The sequence below is a fragment of the Acipenser ruthenus genome, chromosome 4, assembly GCF_902713425.1.
Source record: "Acipenser ruthenus chromosome 4, fAciRut3.2 maternal haplotype, whole genome shotgun sequence".
Taxonomy (NCBI): Eukaryota; Metazoa; Chordata; class Actinopteri; order Acipenseriformes; family Acipenseridae; genus Acipenser; species Acipenser ruthenus.
Genome location: NC_081192.1, coordinates 21,037,954 through 21,057,352, shown reverse-complemented (window position 1 = coordinate 21,057,352; position 19,399 = coordinate 21,037,954). Strand labels below are relative to the sequence as shown.

The 19,399-nt window shown below is 37.8% G+C and overlaps 1 protein-coding gene across 2 annotated transcripts in view; it reads right to left on the bottom strand.

The window, feature by feature from the left end:
- The window catches only part of LOC117400450 (V-type proton ATPase subunit H-like), a 69,513-nt gene that overhangs the window by 9,228 nt on the left and 40,886 nt on the right, over positions 1 to 19,399 (bottom strand). For both annotated transcript variants that reach the window (XM_034000446.2, XM_034000445.3), the window contains exons 12-13: positions 18,719 to 18,820; positions 3,696 to 3,809 (exon numbers count right to left, since the gene is read on the bottom strand). In XM_034000446.2, coding sequence (XP_033856337.1) covers positions 3,696 to 3,809; positions 18,719 to 18,820 — 216 coding nt within the window. The remainder of the gene's footprint in view (positions 1 to 3,695; positions 3,810 to 18,718; positions 18,821 to 19,399) is intronic.

Sequence of the window (19,399 nt, the reverse complement as noted above, 5' to 3'; positions counted from 1 at the left end):
TGTAAGATGACGGTAGGTTATATATCAGTCAATCTTTATTTTTGTATAGCACCTTCAATGAGGGCCGCCACAAAGCACTTCACACGAACAGAACAATATATATAAATAACAATAATCGTAATGATAACACCTTGCGCACCCCTTCCATTCCACACAGCACACCAGAACACTACCCATAAAATAGATTAAAGTACGTAAAATAAATAGTAAAAATAGGTCAAATATGCCATATAGAGACAAGAGAATATCATTTTAGATAACTGGATACGCCAGGCTATACAAATGCGTTATTAATCGAGATTTAAAAACATCAACCAAGGCAGCTTCCCTTACAGTTCTGGGCAGGTCATTCCATAATTTAGGAGCAATATAGCTGAAACATCTACCATCTGAGTTTCTTTTTTTCTGAATAATGGGTACAGAAAGTAACCTACCATCCTCAGATCGGAGTGACTGATTGGGGACCTATGGTGTAAAAGATCTTGAAGGTAAGGTGGAGCCTTATAGGTTAATAACAGCACCTTAAAATCAGACAGGAAGCCAGTGTAGGGATGCCAGCACAGGAGTGATATGATCTCATCTCTTAGTTGCAGTTAAAACTCGTGCACTCACATTGCTACCAATACCGATTAAAAAAAAAAAACATTACAATAATCAATTCTCGATGATAAAAAAGCATGCATCAATCTCTCAGCACCCTTGTCTTAAATGAAAAAAATACATTTTTGTAACATTTTTAATGTGTGCCTCAAATGGCAGGTCTGGGTCAAAGATGATACCTAAGTTTTTTTTATTTCTGCTCTAAAATCTGTACAAAGACTGTCAAGCACAAAATCAGACAAGTGGATATCCTTGTATTATTTCTGAGGTCCCAATATCATCACATCTGTTTTGTCTGAATTTAGCATTAGGACATTTTTAAACATCTAAATTTTTTATGTCAGCAAGACAGGCATTCAAAATATTAGCAGCAGATACATCACCCTGCTTGAGTGTGACAGTGAAAAACTCCATGTCTACGAATAATATTCCCCAAGTGTAGCATATAAAGAGAAAACAGAATTGGGCCAAGAGTCGAACCCTGGGGACCACACATGTAACCTTTAACAAAAAAGAGGTCTCCTCAATTTGAACAAGCTGAAACCTGTTCGAGAGATAGGACCAGAACCAGGACAGGAAAGTACCTGACAGTCCTACCATATTTTCAAAATCATCAATTTAAACAGATCAATGGTGTCAAAAGTTGCACTTAAATCCAATAAAACAAGAACCGAAGGTGAGCCCACATCAGAGGACCACAAAATTTAATTTACAACTCAAATTAGTACCACCTCAGTGCTATGACACGACCTAAAACCAGACTGAAATTCCTCAGAAATGTTCTGTGCAGCAAGAAATCTGTTAAGTTGCTCCGCCACCACTCTTTCTAACACTTTGGATAAAAAAGGAAGACTGGATACAGGCCTGTAGTTATTAAAGTACTTTGGGACAGAGTACATGTTGCAGGGTTTGTCTTTTTAACTATGACGCCCACTCGCCCAGCTCTTGTTCACATGTCAACAAATGCTCTACGGTTTGATTAGATTCAGACAGACCAAGAATATTTGCATCATTATTTTTGTCAGTTGACATGTCTCGATTTGGTACACAGTTGCTCATCTGATTTCTGATGCCCGTCACTTTTTTATTGAAGTGATTCATAAACTCGTCATAGCTTACTGGAGGAGTATTTTGTGTAACACACTCCAATTATGGATCTGTTAATTTTGTTATGGACTGAAAGAGAAATCTTGAATTATTCTTGTTTTTGTCAATAAGATCAGAATAATATACTGAGACAACACAGCCCTGAATTTTGAAAGATTATCTTTCCAAGTTAAAGTACCTGTCGTAAAGTAGTTGTCCATCTGCGTTATAGTTTGCGACACATACGTTTGTGTATACATGTTGTATCATTAAACCAGGGAGAACATCTTTTTGTAGATAGTTTCTTAAGTTTATAGGGTGCAATAGTATTCAATGTGCTTGTCAGAGTGGCATTAGTTATTTACCAACTCTCAGACCGCTCCAGACTGAGTAAAATCTAAAACGGACAAAGTTTCCAGAAACTTTTTAGAAGTTGATCAATTTAGAGATCTAGTTTTATTTAATACAGTATGGTGGCTGTTTCATAGAGTCGGGTAATAACATTTCAGAGACCACCACAGTGATCTGAAATCGTTAGATCATTGATGGACAGATTGTGAATAATTAGACCACGAGAGATAACCAAATCTAATGTATGGCCATGAATATGAGTAGGACCAGTAACATGTTGAATAAAACCCAAGGACTCAAGCAATGCCAGAAAACTACCAAGAGGATCTCTATCGACATCAACATGTACATTAAAATCACCTAAAAAGTAAGATCCTCTCATGTTTGACAATAATTGCTGATAAAAAAAAACAACTCACTGAATTCAGATAGAAAAGAAGAATAAGAAAAAATAACAGCAGCAGCTGAAATAGAAATGCTATCTATTACTGACTGGGATATACCTCTGTGTAGCCTGATCTACCTGAGTATGCACTGACACCCCGTCCTCGAGTATATAAAGTGCAGCGAACAGAAAGGCTCACTGCCAATTTTCTATTCAAGTCCACTGTGTTGGAGTGAACGCTGCGACCTCGAAAGAGAGTGCCTTTAGACAGTGATGAGACACTGTCAATAGGCGGTCGTGGTTAAACACTGGCTGAAAAACCCTGCTGTTGAACCAGACATGCACAGGAGACCCAAAGGTAGGGTCTGAGAAGCTGCTGCCATCAAGCCCAGAAGTTTCTGAAACGTCACTACCGTGTGCGCTCTGTTGAGCTGAAATAATAATTAACAACATGCTCTCCTCACAGACTGCTTAGCTTCGGCTGGAGTTGAATTAAAATTCTCGATTACTATTATCTGTGGAGAAATATTTTTCTCGTATTTTCCGTATTTTGTTTTTACAGCTAAACATTTGAGAATAATTATACTTTTTTATTGCTTCCAATTTTTTATAATAAAACTTGTTTCTTTCTTAATTTTTTTTTACCTTCTTTAGAGAAATGTTTCCCTCTTGTTAAATTATTCATTAAAATGATTAATTTAGATGGCACATTCTCGCATTTTGACTGGAACTCTACTTTCTGTTTTAAGTTTTCTGTTTAAAATATGATTTTGTTCTTCCCTTAATATCTTCCCACCAGTCACCACTAAAAATCATATACAAACTGAGTATCCAGCCAATCTTTAAAATATGCCTGTAACAGGGTGACGTGTTATGTGGGTAGTCACTGGAAAATACTGAAAGGCATAGAGCATTGGTGTTGATACGTCGCTCAGGCACACAGATTTAATTTTAACACAGAGCTGACACTAGGGTACCAGCAATGGTAGACATAGTGTCACATTTAATAAAGAAATAAAAACAAAAACAAAAGATAAAAATAAAAGTTTGCCACACAAAATGACGAGCGCTAGACCCACTAAAAGGAACATCCCACTCCAGGAATCCAGCACACAAGTAGACTTACATGCCAGTAAAAAACATCTGGTACCCTTTTTATTTCACTCAACACAATCAATTGAAACTGCTCCCAGTGGAAAAAGTATGATGGTTGGTTAAAATAAATGAATAAATAAACTTATAGCAAAAAGCAAAAAAAAAAAAGATTACATACCAGTTATGTACCATCAGCTTCTGTACAGCTAGTAGCGCATTGTAACGAACTTGCTGGTCCTCGTGGTGCATGTGGTTCATTACTAACTGCTTCCCACCAAGCTGCTCAATTACTCTGCAAAACAGGATTGAAAACAGTGAGGTCAGTAACAAGTAAAAAGGTTTTTTTTAACCAAAACACATGTCCACAGGGACATAATTCAGAATGAACAGTTTGTAAACGTGATGTAAAATGGGTACAGTGCTTCCTTGCTATACGGCTCTAGATTATAACGCGCCTCAGATATAACGCTCCTACAGCATGTCCCCCATTCCCTATACTGGTGATTCATGCAATATTTTTACAGTGAATACAGTACTGGTGTTGTTCAAACTGTAAACAACTTCCGTTTCTGTCTTTCCCTTTTGATACAGTATCTGAACTGAAGAAAAGCTGCGCTGGCACTTTATAACACAGACATCTTATTCAGCATTCGTTTTATAACTAAATAAATATTAGTCCTATTATGTGGTTATCTTTCCTAATGTATTTACTTTTTTGCTGCGAGAGGAGCTGCAGCTTTCTCCGGGAGACGAGATGCTTCAGCCCCGACTCCCTCTCCCGACGCGCTCTCCTCCTCGCACTTGGTTTGCTTCTCTGTCGCTTTGAACTGAACTCCCGACCGCCGTTTAGTCAGGCTATTTATAGTTTAAAAACTGCTCATTAAAATGATCCATAAGTGGGAATGTTACCTTTTTTTAATAGAGTGTTGATTACATGGTGCTTTATGCATGGTTAATTCACAGAAAAAGTTACATTTTTGCTTCACTATATGTGCATTATAGAGGGGGAGTTATTTTATTTTGTATTTTAGTCAGATGTGTGTTGTTATGTGTCCTGCGGCACCCCCACCCGCTCCCCTGTTTATAATGCTCATATTGTGTGTCCACCGAGACCCACGTTATAGTGAGGGAGCACTGTATGTGAAAAAGATATGGTAGTACAATGGTTAATAATAATAATAATAATCATAATAATAATAATAATAATAATAATAATAATAACTTTCATTTAACATAGCGCCTTTTACACCTAGGTGTCTCAAGGCGCTGAACAAAACAAAATAATGAAACACACATCAACATTACAAAACACAATGAATAACAATTAATCAGCTAAAAAAATCTATAGATACATAAATAAATAAAACACAATAAAATAGGTAAATATAGAGAGAAAATTTATCATCACAAAAGCACAGTATATTATAATAAACAGTGCAGACTGCAGTAGATTCAAAGAGTTAAAAAACACAGGGGAGAATAAGTGTGTCTTGAGGGTATTTTTAAATTTGGCTGCTGTTAAGTCAGAGGTCAATGCTATAACCCTGTAAATATCAGGCTTTGACACGATGGCACCTTTATAATAATAAATGGTATGAAAGGGTTCATTTTTCTTGTACTATACCCACAATCGAACTTGACAGAGACTATGGAGGCTATTTAAGTCACTGGTCAATGGTAAGGGTCCTGTAATATTTTGCAATTTCCATAAGCCTTACAGGACCAAGCCTTTAAAGACCAAGCATTTTTCAGTGGGATGCTCATCCAGGACCAGGGTTTTTTTTTAGGTTAATTTAGAGCATATTGTTAAAAAAAAATCGAACTTGACAGAGACTATGGAGGCTATTTAAGTCACTGGTCAATGGTAAGGGTCCTGTAATATTTTGCAATGGTTTAGAACTGAACATTTATTTTAAAAATAAATATTGAGAACACCTTTAGAATGATTCTGGTGAATCAGAATTTACAGCAGCATTTCTGCCAACAATGATTCATCGAATCGTCTTGCCATCTTGAAATGGAATTCTGCGGAGTGGAATATTATTATTATTATTATTTATATTATTATGTTCAAATCAATTTCTGTACATAAACGGAACATATACAGAGAATATCCTATTATCAAAGCAGTGTTTTAAAAACAGCAAGAACGGAATTAATACTTCTACATAAACTACAGAACGCTAACTATTATAAGCAAACAGTAAAATTGCAATGCCATACTAAATGTTTATAAGCAATAATGGACACTAATCTTGATTATTTTGTAAAAATAAATTTATAAATATAACAGTTATTCATTCTATTATCAATAATAATGAAAAAAACATAAATGATATAAATTCATGAAACATTATCTGCCTATATCCACTAGTTTCTTGATATTTATTATTATTATTTGTATATTTAGCAGACGCCTTTATCCAAGGCGACTTACAGAGACTAGGGTATGTGAACTATGCATCAGCTGCAGAGACGCTTGCAACGTCTCACCCGAAAGACAGAGCACAAGGAGGTCAAATGACTTGTTCAGGGTTCCACAGTGAGTCAGTGGCTGACCTGGGATTTGAACCGGGGACGTCCTGGTTACAAGCCCTTTTCTTTTACCACTGGACCACGCCGCATATTTATAAATGTTGTAAAACATATATATTAAAACACTTGCGAAAGAATAAATGTTTACAGTGTATTTCCTTTTCTTTCTTATCTCTATACAAGTACCTCTGACATTTTCTCTCTGCATGCTGCTGAAAACGTTCTCCGGCCTTTAAAATTGAAACGCCCCTCTCTGGGACTATCAGGGAGTAAAATTCAATCCCTCCCCTATCCTGTCCTAAAAAAAAAATATTGGTGTATAGAAGGCACCTGAACATGAAACGACCAAATCCCATAAAAAATAAGGTACGCTGTCTAACTGTACCGAACAACCGTAAGGTAGTTTTATTGCTAATAAACACCTGGGTTCATAGTTAACAGGGCAAGCACTTGCATGCACTGAAGCACCCTATATGTAGGGGTCTACTTAAATCGCGGTGAATTTACATTTTTCACGGGTATGTTGCGGAATAAAATTAGGATTTCGCGGACATTTCGCGGACCTGTTTAAACATTAAATAAACCTAAGTAGACAGTATTTCAGAGCACTATAAAAGCCTAAAAATAGCGGTACTTGCTTCCTTACTAAAACAGAGTGCTCTCTTTCACGCATGCAGCATCCCCCTGCAGTTGACTTGCCCATACATTGAGACTGCACGTCTGCATCCACTGAATTGGTTGGAAGTTAAGGCAAAGCTTTGCCAAGTTATACAAAATCGTGGAAATCGATTAGAAACAGCCCAAAAACTCGGTTACACAAGGGTATCTGGCATACTTTAATAAAGTCAATGTATGCAGCACGTTCGTTGTCATGTTATTTGTCCCATCCAATAATTTATTTTATTAATACCGAGTCAAAACAAAGAAGACGTGGCTATTCGGGTCTAAAATTACAACTGTAAGCAGCAGGTTGAAGCGAGGTGGCTGTGCTGGATCATTTTAGTACTGATTTAACTTGCAGACAGGAATACTTTTTGTCTGCTGACTTTCCAGTCTGGTTTCTGAAAGCTGTTTATTTTACGTTCTGTTCAGCAGCCTCTGTGGTAGCCTTTTCTTTAATGTGTGATTCTGAAGCTAAATAGCGATCGATCGTATTTTCTCCAAATACACATTAAGATATGGAAAACAATTACCTCAGTCTGCATGTACAGTTTCTCTGGGAAATATCTTGAAACGATCATCATCCTAAATATACTTTGCTTTTTTTGGCGTCCATTTCTACTATTTTCCCCCCAATGCTGAAAACTAGATTTAAGCAACCTAAATCAAAACAATGCAGCACCAACTTTGTCCCGCCCCCTCCTGCACAGTCAGTACAGCAGTCACATAAAAGCAGTAAAGACGCACTGATAGGCTGATTAAAACCTTGTCATTTGAATAGTAAACAAGAACGCTAGCTGCGTTGGAGAATTTTTTGTGTAAATGTTATTTGTGGACGTTTTTTGTTTGTTTGTTTTTTGCTTAAGTGCAATGCACACGGGACGGTGAAGGAATAAAAACGGGCTATCTAAACAAGGAAGATACGTAGTTTGCGTCGCTTGCATTGTGCAGTAGTTCATTTAAACGCGGTTTCTTTTTTTTCCTCTCCGTACTTGTTTGTATGCATTGTCCCCTAAGCAGGCCCGTATTAAGGTATTTGGGGGCCCAGGGCTACTGACATTTCAGGGGCCGCCTTGGAGAAACCCCCCCCCCCCCCCAAAGCACAAACTCATACAATACCAACACAATAATGTCATTCGAATAGACAGTGGACAGCGTTACCACTCACATCACAGTAGCTATGGCATGCAAAATAGTATGGTAGTCAGTACTACCACTAGCTCTCATTACCGACTGCATCGTTTCGAATTAAATCAACACTAGTTGTAGTCGGTGGGACCATGTTTCAGGCAGCACAGCATGATATGACATTAGACAAAAACATAGTGTAGTCGGCGCTACTCTCAAGCCTCCTTAACACTGCAGAGTATAAAGACACATTTGACTTACCATTGCTAGATCTTATGCTTTCTTGCCTTAAAACTTAAAAAATAATTCCTTACTAATGTCCGTGAAGTCCAGTTGGCGAAGCAGGTCATGTTCAGTGAACATGAGAGTTAAATGATTGAGTCATTAAATTCAGTAATTCATTAAATTCTCTCTGAGGCGGAAAAAGTACTGTCTTACTGGCAAATAAGGGGACACTTGCTCACCTAGTGCGACCTCACCTCCTCAGTTATCGGACCCCAACATGCCGTATCAGAGCTAGCAATAGCATTATCTGTTTTGTCAGTTTCTCTCGCCTTAAATTGGCAGTCAATGGCTGGCTCTCGTTTTTCTCCTCTGCTGTAGTGGCTGTGCACTCAGCGCTCACCGACTCGCTGCTCTCTGCTTGCTCCTCTGACTCATGTGGCTCTTCCTAACTTTTCATTCTTCTGACACTGACTTTTAAAGAGTTTAGTGAGTTTTGGGGTACTATTTATAACCTCCTCGGATTTAGCTAGTTTGAGTTTAGTGATTTTTCTTTTTTTCGCACCGCTACTCAGCTTTTCTTATTTGAGTTAGCATAATATTTTTTTTTTATTTCGTCAAATAACTACGGCATGCCAAAAGGACACAAAATGTTTTAAAAAATAGGCAAATTGTTTAGTTTAGTACGTGCTTTTTTATTTGCCAACCGTTATCAGTTTGACTTTACAGCAGTGGTCCTCAAAGTAATTTGGGCACGGGCATAAATTGATCTTACTTGGCTGTTTGCGGGCACGCTGACTATTGCATAGGTTCTTATAGTATAACGTTATATAGAGAGTTTTAGTGGGAGTTATTCTTTGTTTACGCTGATAAGGCCAAGTCTCAGGCAGTAATTGTGTGTGCTGCGCTTATTTTTCAAATAATTCATATAAAATACGCAATGCAAATATTTTTAAATAACATGTTTACATAGATAACCATGAATAAACTAAAATAAGAGGATAGCGTCTCGCTTTGTGTCAATTTGTCAAATCTGTCAACACTACTCTTTTTTAAAGATCGCTCATCTCCCAGTACAATTATTCAGAGAAAGTGGATTTGTAACTAAATCTACTACGGTGTTTCCCTTGTCTGGTGAAATTAAAAATATATATATAGAGAGAGAGAAAATTCAATTCTAAATACTGAAATGTATTATTTTTCTCAATAACAGTCGGCGAAATTCAGTGTTTACCCGGCATATTAACAGCCCGCCTCTGCTCACGAATGATTGGACAGCTGTCGGATCTTTCACTTTCCCATTGGCTACTCACTCGCCTTCAATTTTCATGCAGAATACCGTGAACGGACTCTGCTTAATTATGATTGGACAACTGCGTAAACTTGGCAGATATTTGATTCTCCTATTGGTTAAACTTACTGTCAGTACCTGCAACTGAAACAGACAGAGTTAATGTCCCACCGAGCTAATTTATGGTTGGGCTACCGCAGAGAAAATGCAGATATTCAGTTGGATGATCGTATCGCAGAGGTACTTCAGGAAAGAAAAAAATATGTCGAGTACGTACAAGCACAGCATAAGCGAGCAGCACAGAATTTGCCAGCGGGCACCACTTTGAGGACCACTGCTTTACAGGGACGGCGGGGGCCCCCCTAGGAGGCGGGGCCCCGGGCTTCAGCCCATGTAGCCCATTGGCTTAACACGGCCCTGCCCCTAAGAGGTGAATTTCGTGGTGATCCCTCAATTTCAAGATTTCAGCGAAATCGCGATTTAGGTAGGTCCCTACCTATATGGTCAGAACACCACAAGTCAATGATTTCACAGACAATGCACTGTGAAAGAAAACACTCAGAGGAGGTCAGTGTGGTCGGTTTTAGTCCTGTCCGAACTGGGCTATAGACATCAAACTAGCATTAGACCTTCATAATCTAAGGAACTAAAGTACAAATCTCTGAGATTCACATAGTAGACAATAGCTTCTGTTAAATTCAGGCAGTATATATTTCTAGGTTCCTTTTAAATTATTTGTGTTTGAATTTTTTTCTAAAGTAGTTTAAAACCGAGAAAAAAAAAATCAGAAAAGGATCTGTCATTTTAGAAGTCTACAAGCACTCTGCTTCTGAATCCTGAGTAGAAGGGGTATTATAATATTGTACTTGCAACTGAGAGTGAATGTGAAAAGAAATTGCCTCACTGATTGTGTTTCCAGAATTTCTAAGTTGTGGAAAGAGAAAAAACAAGATAGAAGAGAGTCTTCAACTTTTACCTGGTGAACCATGAATACAGTACCTATAGAAAGTCTACACCCCCTTAAACTTTTTTCACATTTTGTTGTGTCAGTGCCTCTGAGTTTCATGCATTTAAATGAGGATTTTTTTCCACTTATCTACACACATAATCCACACTGTTAATGGGAAAAAAGTTTTTATTGAGAAAGATTATATATTAAAAATACAAAACTGAAAGATCATAATTGGATAAGTCTCCACCCACCTGAGTTGATTTCTTTTTTTTTTTCTTTTTTTTTATTTATTTAATTTAGCAGATGCCTTTATCCAAGGCGACTTACAGAGTTAATACTTGGTGGAAGCACCTTTGGTAGCAATTACAGCTGTGAGTCTGTTGGGATAGGTCTCTACAAACTTTGCACACCTAGATTTGTCAATATTTGACCATTCTTTACAAAACTGTTAAAGCTCTGTCAAGTTCCTTGGGGAGCGTAATGCCACAGATTTTCATTTGGATTTAAGTTGGGGCTCTGACTGGGCCACTCAAGAAGATTTACCTTTTTGTTCCTTAGCCACTCCAGTGTAGATTTGGCTGTGTGCTTTGGGTCGTTGTCATGCTGAAAGGTGAATTTCAGTCCCAGTATCAGCTTTCTTGCAGAGGGCAGCAGGTTTTCCTCAAGGACTTTTCTGAACTTTGCTCCATTAATTTTCCGTTCTATCCTGACAAGTGCCCCAGTCCCTGCCGATGGGAAACATCCCCATAACATGATGCTGCCACCACCGTGCTTCACAGTAGGGATGGTGTTCTTTGGGTGATGCGCTGTGTTGGGTTTTGCGCCAAACATAACGCTTTGAATTTAGGCCAAAAAGTTCCATTTTAGTTTTGTCAGACCACAAAACTTTTTGCCACATGGCAACAGAATCTCCTGAGTGGTTTTTTTAGCATACTTCAAACGGGATTCAAGGTGGGCTTTCTTGAGTAAAATACAGGCCAGATTTGTGGAGTGCTTGGGATATTTTTGTCACATGCACACTTTGACCAGTCTTGGTCATAAAAGTTTGTAGCTCTTGCAAAGTTGCCATTGACCTCTTGGTAGCCTCTCTGATCAGTCTCCTTCTTGCTCCGTCATCCAGTTTGGAGGGACAGCCTGATCTAGGCAGGGTCTTGGTAGTGCCATACACCTTCCACTTCTTCATAATCGTCTTGACCGTGCTCCAAGGGATATTCAAGGCCTTTGATATTTTTTTATACCCATCCCCTGATCTGTGCCTTTCAACAACTTTGTCCTGGAGTTCTTTTGAAAGCTCCTTGGTCTTTGCTTTGAAATGCACTACCTAGCAGAGGAAACCTACAGGAACTGATGAATTTATCCTGAAATCATGTGAATTACTACAATTTAACACCGGTGGAGGCCACTTAAGTTGGTTTGTGATTTTGAAGGTGATAGGTTACACCTGAGCTAATTTAGGATTGCAATTACAAGGGGGGTGGACACTTATCCAACCAAGCTATTTCAGTTTATATTTTTAATTAATTTTCTACAAATTTGTAGAATATTTTTTTCACTAGGAAGTTGTGGGGTAGGATGTGCATATCAATGAAAAAAAAACTATTTTAATGCATTTTAATTCCAGGTTATAAGGCAACAAAAGGTGAAAATTTTGAAAGGGGGTGTAGACTTTCTATAGGCACTGTATAGCTGAATGTGACTCCCATTTGAAAGAAATGAGGTTAAACTCACACATTTTCCCAACCCAGTGATTTTATTTTGCCTTTCTATCTTTGGTAATTCCAGGGTTCCGGATTTGTACTTACAAATCAGTATTATTAACCAGAACACTTGAGGAAACTCACATAGAGTATGGCCTGTTAGTCCATAGGACTGCCGTGGTTTGTTTTTGTTGGTCAGCAGGGAAAGCCTTATCAGTGCAATTGTTATTGTTCAGGTTGCTAGAGCTGTACACATGTATCATGTTTGCATATAGTTAAGTGCAGTGTAACTATCTGATGTTTTATTTTTTATTTTTTTAAATAACATTAAAGAGTAAGTAGTGGGGTTCTGGTTCCGACAACCTTTTACACTTATAACTTTAAAGTGTGTTTCAAAGCAACAACAATCCATGATGTGGTACAGAACAGAAAAGCCAGAGAATTAGTTATGTTGTTTTTTGGTTTTTTTTGCTCTTCCTACAGTGATTTAGAGGACAGATCTCAAACCCCAGTGCACTAGAGCGGCCATTTTGAAAAGAGCTTTGAAACAGAAATAAAGTTGTAAGTGTGAAAAATTGTCAGCATGTTAACAATGAAAAGAAAAATTACAGGTACGTTACTTAAACAGTTGTAGCAACACGTGGGGACGTATAAGGCTATATTTTTCGGAACCCCGCTACTTACTATTTAAGGATAGCAACGAAGTATGTCAAAAAATTATGTTTGTTTCAAGCTTGGTGAAGGGGAATCAATTTCCTGGCAAAATCATACTTTTGGAAATGCCTTACTGCAGTTAAATCCTATGCTTCACACGTTGTAAATTGCATCTGCAACAGAGCAGGACACATCCATTTGTTAATGCAAAACATTTTCAGAAGTAACTGAAAAAAAAAAATAATAATGGTTTGTACTGGATTAAAAACATTAAAGACGCAGTCATGGACTGCTCCCGAGGACATAAAAACGCTGCATCATTTTTCCTTCAAGCCTGCTGCAATCATGGAAGCAGTGACCTTGAGGGTTAATAGTTACATTATACTATTTCAGGGAACCAGTAACATGCAGCTAAGGCTAAAAAATTGAGGGAGAAACTCACCACCATGCCTGTGTTGTAAGGGTCGGCTGAAAAGCCATCCTTAACACTCTAGTTCCAAAAACAGGGCTTTGAGGATCCACTACATTCAGTTTATAGAACTATACTGCAGCATTGCAAATTTCCTTGACAGATGCACCCTGGAATAAAGCCCACAAAGATACCATGCCTCTGGTGGAATAAGCAGTGAGCTTTTCTGTCTGGGCTGTGCAGAGAGGCAGAACTTTGCTGGGTACCCTGAGGGGGGCGTCACAATTAATAATAATAATAATAATAATAATAATAATAATAATAATAATAATACCAATGATAAATATTGTTAAAGAAACCATATATAGTCCAACACAATCTCAGGATTATCACACTTTATTTAAACCTGTAGCGTTTCAAATTACTGGTATGTTCCTATTTCAGTTTTGCACAATACCTTTTTAACAAAGAATCTCTGCATTTCACAGACGCAAAAAATGATCATATATACAATGTATATTAAATACTATCACAAAGGACAGATTCCTGAAGTGACCAAATATACAATATAGCTGTACAGTCAAATAAAATCAATTGTATTGATTTGTAAATCGTGGTTGGCCAGGAGAAACCACGGTTGAGTGCTTCTGAGCATACTAGAAACAATTAACCCATGGAATGCTACAGGGCTTCCACTTCATGTTTAAATATGCTTCCCAAATGTTGTAAAAACAGTGGAATAGCCACTGGCTTTGCCATGGCACAGTATTTGTAGAAATGCATCCGGTCTCTATGCAGTAGATTGTGTTCTATGCATTTACATATATGTCACGCAAAGTTCTGGTTTTATATGATCTCTGCTATGTAATCATCTATCCAAACAGAATAAAGAATCAGCCTAGCATTCAATCTAAACTCATCTCAGATTTTGATTTCACCTATGCATCCATAGATCAGAGATCTCCAACCCTGGTCCTGAAGAGCTACAGGGTCTTCTGGCTTTCATTTCAACTGCACTCTTAGTTACTTAATTGGCTAATTATTGGCTTAATTAGTCAAGGTTAACATGTGTTCAAAATCTTTAGCCACTGAGGACGTCTATAAAACCTGTGTGATTCGGGCTCTCCAGGATCAGGGTTGGAGACCCCTGACCTAGAAACTCATTTTTTTAACCACATGTTTGAAACCCCGTCAGTTCCAGATGTAGCTGTTCAGTTAATTTCTACCAGTAAATCTGGTATGTTAAGACGTGGCTGGTTTCACAGACCCCGATTAGCACTAATCTTGGACTACCTTATCCAAGGTAACATTAGGTAGACCAAGATTAGTACTAATCAGGGTCAGTGAAACTACCCCTTGGAGTCAATTCTATAAAACACACTTACATTCAAACAGCTTATCTCTCAGGTACACTAGACAAGATAATTTAATTTTATGTTTAATAACATGCCAAAAATGACTGGTAAAATAATAAAAAAAAGCTTAATTTTAATTTAAATGTTTTCTCTTTCCAATACTTATTTTCCTCATAGGACTCCAAGGTGATATTAATAATTTCTACTTTTCTTTCTTCCAGAATTGCCTCTCAATAGAGACCCTTAGCATTACAAGTTTTCTGTCAACAAAGAGAGAGGGGTACTGGGCACATGTTCCTATAATTACAGCAGTCCTCTTTGGTTTCTAAAGATGTACATAACATTATATGTTGAGTATTATGAGTATGCTGTAATATTTCTGAATCCAATTTTGTCCTTATGATTTCCAGGAGATCTTGGCATGTATAGTATTTTCATAAACGGCAGAAGATTTTGGAGGTCATAATTAGGGCATATTACTGAGGTTTTGGTTTTTTAGGAAAAAATGTTAAGCCAAAAAAAAAACCTCATTGCATACTGTACAATCTCTTTCCATCTGGTGTCATGTACACTGATGGCAATTTGTGTTTCATTTTCTGCAGATCATTCCAAGAAGGCTTCAACAGACATTTGAAATCATTGAAACAGTAACAGTAGCTCATAGTCAAAAAGATGATATGACCATATACAGTATATAAAATTACCAGATCACAGGTCAAAACTTAACAGTCCTGCAGAAGGACACAAAAAATTATCGTAACCCTGGTTCCCTGACCCAGTCATGCCCACCCCCAAGGGTATAAAGGACTGCGTGCACAGTGTAATTTTCCTTCAAGCTTGCTGCGATCATGGACACAGCAACCTTGAAGGTTAATGGTTACATTTCTATTTCAGGGAACCAGGGTTATGACAAAAATCCAACGTTCCCTTTCAAGTAAGAAATGTATACCCAAGCCGAGCCTGCTTTGTATGTTCCCATTCGGAACTCCAGTATAAAGTAACCGGTACGGTACGGGTCTACCGGTTCACAGTTACTGCAGGTAGCACTGTACAGGGATGCCCACCTGTGCAAGCTACTGGCAAAACCACTCAGTCATCAGTACTCACACAAGACTGAGGGAAGCCTGCTTGTTAGAATGAAATAACAGCCCTCGTAATGGTGATGCACAGCTGTCACCAAAATGGAATCAACATGCTGTGGGAGGGATTGCAAGCAACCACAACCGAAGCAGCCTCTTGTTCCCTGAACCCAGTAGCTGCTCTCACTACACGTGTGCTGCAGCACGTATTACAGACAAGCCTGCGTTTAGTCTCTAAAATTACAGAAAAATACAATGAGAAAAGAAAATATTACAGTGTAGGGGAAATATAACCGATAAACAATATTATTAATGTCAAATATATGTTTATTGGTATAGCTCAGAATAGAATAATTCGAATGAAGAGAGTTGTGACACTCCGGGCTACAGTGATTGAGAACTGAGCACCAGACAATGCATTCACTTTAGTTTTGTAGATTCCAAAACACACCCTTATAATGATGTCATTCATGACCCCTCTTTCCTATACCTATATACTCGTGGCAGATTTCCAAGCATAACAAAATCTCCTTTTGAATCTTATCTCTAAGATTCATCCATCCCCCATGCAAGCAGAGGCCCCTTCTCTCCTTGCATTCCTGAGCTCAAATAACACACCTAGATTCTCAGTTCAATTTGTTACAGAAAATAACATATTATAAAATAATAATTCGTTCTAATACAAAAACTATTACAAAATTCCTCACAGAAGTCATACAAAATACAGTAATAACAATTACTTTAATTTTACAAACCGTCTTGTAATTTTGACCGAAGTCAAAACGAGAATAAAATAACTCCAGCCGGAGCTATTGCAGCCTGGGGAGAGAGCACAAAGTCAGCCGACTTACATTGCCCTGGGAAGGGTGACTCAAGCCACCGGCTACAAGCGGGGCACAAGGCCGCAATGTGATGAAACAAACAACAGGCTGTAGTGCACAATATACGTGTAATGAATGAATGAATGAATGAATGAATGAATGAATGAATTAATTAATTAATTAAAAACGCATAAATTACATAAAACACAATAATTAGCAAAGAATATACAGTCATAAACAACATTATACAGTCATAGGCTCCTCCTGTCAGGTCAGTTCTTGAAAAGAAAAATGGCATGGAGGTCTGTGACTGCAGTGCTTTTATGTCCTCGTCACAGGCTCATCGAGCAGCTTTGATATCTTATTCAGGTTTCAGGTCTTTAATTCTGTGTTTACACTTCCACCTCGACCCTAAGCCGACTCAGGTCCAACTGATCGTGGAGATTCTTATCATTTTTCATGAAGCGTTTACACTGCAGTTGTGCACTGAGCCAGCTTAGGTCCAAACGCGCGTGCATACCATCTAAATTACAATACATGCTCGGTGACGTCATAATGACCACTGAAGGGATGATGAGTTTTCCCCTCCCCAAACCACAAAGGCGGAAGAGGCAGAGTGGTATTACAAACAAACAATACAGTGTCGTGTTCATATTGTGGGGACTCATCTTAAAAAAAAAAAGATATACTTATCTTACAGTCTACGAGAGAAATGGTTATTAGTTTAGACAGTGTTTGACACAACATAGCGGTTCCTGACCCATTTGTTATGTGAAGGATTTCACCTTGAGTAAGAGAAGTAAATTTGCTGTGTATTACTGTAATAATAAAGACCCTTTTGTTTTCAAAATAACTCTATTCTGTTTCTTCACCAACATTATCTCACCTTGTATATATACATAATTGTATGATGCATAAGTCCTTTATTTTTTAGTTAAAATAGGCTAAGCAGCCACAAGAATACCGGAGAAAAAACATTTAGTGTATACAATTGCAGTTAAATTTTATTTTTTCAAATTAGCCTTGTTACAAATACTACTACTGCAAATGAATTACTAATATTAATAATAATAATAATAATAATAATAATAATAATAATAATAATAATAATAATAATAATAATAATAATAATAATAATTTGTCATATAAGTACACTATCTAAATTGTGAAATCACAGGGGCCGCAAATTATTAAAACAATCTTTATTTAAAACTTAGAACATAACATGTAAAATGCAATTGTGTAATAGATCAACTATAATCAAAAAGTGCAGAGAGGGGGTTGCACAGATATTTCGCCAGACCTGCCTCTATTTCTCGGTATATGTATTTATTTTGTGTTTCTGCTTAGAGGGCACTCTGGATTTGAGTTTCGCCCCACAACGCTATGTCAGCTCTGCTTTCTTGCTCTCCCCAGTTCACGCCACAGTTGTCAGAAACAAAAAAAACAAAAACAAAAAAAAACAACTATTCCATCTTTTTAAGCTAATCATTGGTACAATCAAAATATTTATTTAAATAACAACACAAACAAACAACAAAAAGACGGTGTGTTAAAGTGTGTTTGAAACTAAACCAATAACTTTAAGGGCAGCAGTGTGGAGTAGTAGGGCAGCAGTGTGGAATAGTAGGGCAGCAGTGTGGAATAGTAGGGCAGCAGTGTGGAATAGTAGGGCAGCAGTGTGGAGTAGTAGGGCAGCAGTGTGGAATAGTAGGGCAGCAGTGTGGAATAGTAGGGCAGCAGTGTGGAATAGTAGGGCAGCAGTGTGGAATAGTAGGGCAGCAGTGTGGAGTAGTAGGGCAGCAGTGTGGAGTAGTAGGGCAGCAGTGTGGAATAGTAGGGCAGCAGTGTGGAATAGTAGGGCAGCAGTGTGGAGTAGTAGGGCAGCAGTGTGGAGTAGTAGGGCAGCAGTGTGGAATAGTAGGGCAGCAGTGTGGAATAGTGGTTAGGGCTCTGGACTCTTGACCGGAGGGTCGTGGGTTCAATCCCAGGTGGGGGATACTGCTGCTGTACCCTTGAGCAAGGTACTTTACCTAGCCTGCTCCAGTAAAAACCCTACTGTATAAATGGGTAATTGTATGTAAAAATAATGTGATATCTTGTAACAATTGTAAGTCGCCCTGGATAAGGGCGTTGGCTAAGAAATAAATAATAATAATAATAATAATAATAATAATAATAATAATAATAATAATAATAATAATAATAATAATAATAATAATACATGTTGTGGTCAATGATAAATTATATGGTCTTTCAAGAATGTGTGGCAGGAGACTTCCTTTAGATATCATGTAATCATTTGTATGCAATAATATTGTTCTGGGACTCAAATTAATAATGTTTTGAATTATGTGGAGTAGTGTGGTTACAGTGAAAATAAATACTTGCATCTTACCGTTTTCCTCGAGGATAATGCCTCACATATTCCCCAACATCATGAGCTGCCACTGCTAAAACCTGGGGGTCATCAGAGACTTCCAGCAGCCTAGTCAGTATTCTACAAGAGAGAAAAAAGGCAATTATTGTAAGAGCTTTAGTTTGAGAGGTAGTCTGATTACACATTTTATTGGTAACTGAAGACTTAAATCCATGTTTTTGTGTGTGTGTGTTCAATAAAAACTAAATATCATGTTTACCTTAATTGTCACTGTTTATTTTTCATAAGGATAATCTATTTGTTCAGCATATGATTTATTAAAACACTGCATTCACAAAATAATCTATTTTGGTACATCTCCAATGGGTCTGAAGTTGTCTGTGGTGTTCCTCAGGGCTTTATTCTAGGTCCTTTGTTATTTTCATCATTATATATGCTACCGTTAGGTGACATTATCCGCACATACAGAGTGAACTCCCATTGCTATGCAGATGACACCCCGCTACATCTATCCCTAAATCCAGGAAGTACTTCTGTTGGGGAGTTACTTGCTGCTTGTCTTGCAGACATTCAGTGTTGAATGTCAAGGAATTATTTAATGCTAAATTCAGATAAAAGAAGGGGTTATGCTGGTGGGCTCTCAGAATTAACTAAAACATGTGGGATTACATGAGCTCAACTGTAGTAATCTCTCATTAA